Source organism: Exophiala dermatitidis (assembly GCF_000230625.1).
Source record: "Exophiala dermatitidis NIH/UT8656 unplaced genomic scaffold supercont1.3, whole genome shotgun sequence".
Lineage (NCBI taxonomy): Eukaryota > Fungi > Ascomycota > Eurotiomycetes > Chaetothyriales > Herpotrichiellaceae > Exophiala > Exophiala dermatitidis.
This window is the reverse complement of record NW_008751648.1, coordinates 573,223-578,364: the sequence shown is the minus strand read 5'-3', so window position 1 is coordinate 578,364 and position 5,142 is coordinate 573,223. Positions and strand designations below refer to the sequence as shown.

Genomic DNA, 5,142 nt, shown 5'->3' with positions numbered 1-5,142 from the left:
GTTGTTATTCCAGTACCAAATCTAATAAGCTCAGGTAAGGTGAGGTACTATTAGGCAGCCTGAGGTACAGCTGTGCAGTATTGTAGCTCCTTAAAGGATGCCAGTGTTGTACTACTCAACCACATAGATATCAGCACAGTCTAATATAAGTCGACTGAGCTAAGTCTTGTAAGTCCCAAGACGCTGGAAACTCCGTTGAATCTAATCATTGAATCATTTGCTTGTTAACTACTCGTGACAATCTGGGGATCGATCACCCCTAACAGTTCATGCCTTCTATGTCTGTCCCTTGGGCTTCGCTTCGTGGCTGCACGTGTGCGGAGGACAATCTGCACTGCAGTCTCTTGCTCCTACGCAGTCATGTACTGATTGCCCTGCTTTTCAGTTCGGCAATACCGGTCCAAGTTCAAGCCAGCCTCAAGAAAAGAATAGTTGTAATGCGCCTCGCCGGACAGCTTGACACCTCTGCTTTGGACCTCAGATCAAAAGTCACCGCCCCCAAAGTCTCCACCATCACCACCAAAGTCGCCTCCGTCGCCGCCGTAATCACCACCGTCGCCAGCATCAATTGCACTCTCCAACATCATGCCACCGAGCAAACCACCGCCCAGACCCAAAGCCGCGGCCCCGCCCGCGCCCAGGCCGCCACCAGTCCTTCTAGGAGGTGCAGCCGCATAACCGCCGCCGTAGCCGCCACCATAACCGGCAGGATACCCTTGCGGGGGATATCCGCCATACGTGCCCTGGGGTGGATAGTATCCGCCTTGCGGGGGATAGCCTTGTTGTTGTCCATAGCCCGCGGGATATCCTCCGGCAGCCGCGTATTGTTGTTGAGAATGCGAGCTGGACGAAGATTTGCCGAGCAGTTTGCCCAGGAATCCCTTGGATTTGCCACTGCCACTGCTACTTTCGGGACGCGGGGGAAGTGAAGAAGATGAGGAACCGGGTGCCCCGGGGTATCCGCCCTGGATTCCTGGTGGGTTGGCTGTGCCGCTATTGTAAAACTCGTCGGCGGCGCCGCGATTGTGTTTGCTGTTTTCCTCGTCTTGGAGACGTCGGGCGTATTGTTCGTCGCTTTCGCCGTCCCGACGTTGCCCGTTGTATGGGTTGTTGGATTCTAGTGGTCGTTTCGTGTCTGAGGCATGAGGCGCGTTGTCGCCGGCCGAATAGGATGGAGGCGGAACCCCGGGCGGTGCGTCGTCATGGCTGGAGTTGGGTGGTCGGGCTGGTTCGGTTGGTTTCTCCCATTGCGACTGTTTCGTGTACAGATTGACGTAGAACCTGGGATTGTGTCAGTTTATCTCAGAACATTGTGAATTGCCAGGTTCAGGAAGGGACGGCGGAGGATGCATCAGGCCGACAGCGTCCCAGCAAAACTTCGGCCTGCTAGTGATTGTGGTATGCGCTGAAAGGGTGCATGCTTACCATTCTTTGTACTGGTCGTTCCAGACTGCCTTCCAGCCTTCCGGGACTTTCGGCGGCGGCGGCCCTGGAGGCGGTACGAAGTCGGCCATCAAATAGAAAGGGGCTTCTGATTGATAAGGATGAGACGAGGGAGAGATGAACAGAGCTGCCGAAATGGGCGCAACGAGGAAGAAAGATCGTCGGCAGTCTCACTGTTGCACTTATGAAGATGAGATGAAGCTGTAGTAGTACTGGGGTCGGATGGAGGGCGGGGCAGAAAGTGACACAATTGTACGAGAGATGGAAGTGATAGTAGTAGTAGTAGTGGCGTTATGACACTGCAGACGCAGGCAGCCTCCTCGGCTGTAGTACTAGTTCCGCCGGTGGCGCAGCAACAACAGGCTTCGTCGGCCACGGTTCTCGACTCTTTTGGCACGGTCTACAATAAAGCAGGCTGCCGGTATTGGCTGCAGAATCTTGGTAGACGGTGAGCCTAATAAGTACAACTTCTCACTGTAATCAGGGCTCGGTTCAGTCCACGCCTCTGCAACCTGTCCTGGGAATCTGTTGTTGCAGCGGCGGGCGATGATGAGATCACCGGAGATTAGTTGCAGAAATAAGATAGAGTTGCACCCACATCAGTATATAGACGTCGCCTGCTCCTACACAACATGACAACTCCGACTTGTCTACCCTGATTGAAACTCAGGGCTGTAAAATCCATTTTTGTCTCCCACTCCAAAAGTTTCTCGTGTCACTGGTCAGGGAAAGCAAGATGTAAAGCTAAGCTAGATGATCTCCGCAACTCTCTATCTCAACCCATAGTACGAAGTCAATGTGAGGAACTCCCTAACAGCCACCTTGTGCCCGTCTATTTTCATTCTTTGCCCACGGGTCTCGCGCACACAAAGGAAAAACAGCCCAAAATCATCTTGCGCAACCACCAAAAAGTCACAACGGCAAAAACCATACCCACAAACCCCTTTGATATGGGGGTTGTGGGTTGGGTAAATTCCCTTCGAGGCAGGGAATTTTTTGTCGACACTCGAGGTCATGATGCCTTCTAGCCGGTGCTAGTTTGTACCTGACATGACCTGGACTGTCTTCTCCGTCGGGGAGGCAGGGGGATCGATCGACCGTTCGTTTGTTCGGCGGGCGCCCAGTGATCTCGTGGCTTCAGGCACCGAGAGAATTCGTGGTTGTCAAGTCCGTGTGGTTAACCACTCGGCCACGGAGGTCGGTACCCGAAACCCTGGAGGGTCACTGGGGGTCTTTGTGTTATGGTAATAAGTTCCGTGACTATAATACATATGCACAGAATTATTGAGCCGGCAGTGAATTTCTGCCGGGCTTGTCGCTTCACCGCAGCGGCGGAACGGGGAGGTTGGGCGCGGTTGGCTTCACTGCAGCGCAGGGGATTGCTCAGGTAAGCGCGCGATAAGAGTCTGTTTACATCAGAAAGGTAAGAGGACGGAGAGATCTGATGGATAACTCATGTCTACATGTTTGTTCTACCTTGTGATCTCCATTTCCGAGGACTGAGATCAATACAGCGGCATACTGCCCTCTGTCTCGCTAAAGGCCCGCTCCATAATCTCCAAGCCTTGATCCAGCTGCTCCTTGGTGATGACAATAGGAGGTGCAATTCTGAACACACCGGAGAAGCTGGAGTGACTGCTGAGGTTTGCCCACAAGCCCAGCTCGTACATCTTATTGGCTAATTTCCTTCCAAGCTCGACAGCAGGGGCTTTGGTTTCTCTGTCACTCACGATTTCAACACCTGCCATCAGACCCCGGCCTCGCACATCTCCTATACAACCATATCTGCTCTTCAGCTTTTCCAATCCGGCTCGCAGGTGCTGGCCCATCTTGCGCGAGTTTTCAACCAGATTGTCTCTCAGCACAATCTCGAGAACTTTGTCTCCCACAGCAGCCGGCAGAGGATCGTTGACATGCGTGGTATAGAAGCAGAAGTCGCGCTCGGTGCACACACGCTCAATCTCGGAGCTCATAACCACAGCGCTGAGCGGGAGACCATTGCCCAGCGTCTTGCTCAGTGTCAGGATATCTGGGACCACATCTTCGTGGTTGATGGCGAACAAGTCACCGCAGCGGCCAATGCCAGTCTGAGCTTCGTCGACGATGAGCAACATACCGCGTTTCTCGCAGTGCTTCTTCAACGCCTTGAGGTAACCAGGAGGGAGGACATGCATGCCTGCCGAGGACTGGATGCATTCGACGATGCAGGCGGCCAAAGATCCACACGAGGCTCTGTCAATCAGATCCCAGCCATAATCAAGCTCGGTCTCCCAGTCGTACGAGCCGTCTGGCTTGCGGAAAATCGACCGATATGAGTTCGGCGGTGGAAGCATGTGCATTCCTGGCATTAGCGGTCCCTGACCTTTGCGTCCAAAGTGGTATTGGGTACCCAATGCCTGAGCAGTTACTCCGTGCCAGCTTGCTCCAAGCCCGACAATCTCGAACTTGCCGGTGTACACCTTGGCCATCTTGATGGCTGCCTCGTTCGACTCGCCACCGGTCGACAAAAAGAAAGCCTTGTCAAGCCCCTTGGGTAGAACGGACGTAAGGCGTTGGGCAAGGTTGATGACTGGCGGCGACAGCATGCCGGAAAACAAATGGTCCAACTGTGCTGCGTGGTCATGGATGGTAGACACGATTTCCGGATGTCCATGTCCTATCAGACATGACATCTGCCCGGAGGTCCAGTCTAGTACTTTGTGGCCATTTGCGGTAAACACATACAGGCCTTTACTGCCTGTTATGATATCCTTTTCGAATTTGGTGCCATAGTTGGCAAGACGCTCTTCGGCGGTGGCCTTGAGCTGTTCCTCGTCGACATTGCTGTAAAGTGTAGGCTTATCATGGGACTTGGAGGTGATGTTTGTAGATGTCGAGTTATCCTCAAGCATTGGAGCCATGGTGTTTAGTTCAAGTGGAGTATCGGCTAGGCTTCTGGGGTTATGGGTACACCAAGGACAGGTCTGGAACAATAGACAAACTGATTGTTAACACTCATCCTGGGTCTGTCAATGGCGACAAGATATAGACCATGATGTCTGGTCCACCGACGGGAAAGTCGTACAGTATGTGGTTTGCCCACGAATCTCTTGTCGCTTGATAAAGAGGAACCCGACGGGGAATGCGGGAGCCCATTGGCTGAGCCGGATATCTTATCGCGAAACTCATGCTTTGATTCGAGCGGTACTACTTGAGCTGCATGTCAGGTTGGCTGGGGCTATCTAAGATAGGATAATCGCCAGCTCAAGAAGCGGCACTGCATTTCACTATAGAGAGCTGGTCACGCAGTTACACCTGAACGTAAGTTGGGAAGACACCACACTAGGGCAGGAGAGTGTCATATGGTGAGCCGTCGCAGTGCTTCGGCCGGCGAGTATGGCAGAGCAACATCCCAGGTGTCTCAAGGGAAGAAGTACAACCATACATGGTCCTTCCACCGAAACAAGCCAACTTGAAGTTGAGCATCGCGGCGATGTGCTTTTGAGGTCCCGAACAACTTGAACCACATCGAATTGAACTTGTTGGCAGGTGCGCTAAAATTGTTGTATTTGCTCTCGCTCTATCCACTTGACAGTATATAGAGTAGTCCTATATATACTATAGAAATCGGAGAGAATACCGTATCTCGTACGGTCTATAGATTATTCTAGAGAGTGGTAAACCTCGTCGTCGACGTCGTTATCGAGCGTTATTTAGGGT

At 52.7% G+C, this 5,142-nt stretch overlaps 2 protein-coding genes across 2 annotated transcripts; both read right to left on the bottom strand.

Annotated features, from left to right (window-relative positions):
* Positions 1–191: 191 nt before the first annotated feature.
* On the bottom strand, positions 192–2,115 carry HMPREF1120_03208 (uncharacterized protein). Its single transcript, XM_009157265.1, has 2 exons — positions 1,426–2,115; positions 192–1,281 (listed from the first exon to the last, which is right to left on the bottom strand). Exons 1-2 carry the CDS (start codon positions 1,512–1,514, stop codon positions 483–485), a joined length of 888 nt encoding a protein of 295 aa, XP_009155513.1. The 5' UTR covers positions 1,515–2,115; the 3' UTR covers positions 192–482.
* Positions 2,116–2,872: 757 nt separating this feature from the next.
* On the bottom strand, positions 2,873–4,758 carry HMPREF1120_03207 (2,2-dialkylglycine decarboxylase (pyruvate)). The gene has a single exon (XM_009157264.1). The coding sequence runs from the start codon at positions 4,341–4,343 to the stop codon at positions 2,949–2,951; it is 1,395 nt and encodes a 464-aa protein (XP_009155512.1). The 5' UTR covers positions 4,344–4,758; the 3' UTR covers positions 2,873–2,948.
* Positions 4,759–5,142: the final 384 nt, after the last annotated feature.

Coding starts and splice junctions, on each gene's coding strand:
- HMPREF1120_03208 (XM_009157265.1), bottom strand. CDS start 1,514: ATGGCCGACTTCGTACCGCCTCCAGGGCCGCCGCCGCCGAAAGTCCCG. Junction 1,282..1,425: donor AACGACCAGTACAAAGAATG/GTAAGCATGCAC, acceptor ACACAATCCCAG/GTTCTACGTCAATCTGTACA.
- HMPREF1120_03207 (XM_009157264.1), bottom strand. CDS start 4,343: ATGGCTCCAATGCTTGAGGATAACTCGACATCTACAAACATCACCTCC.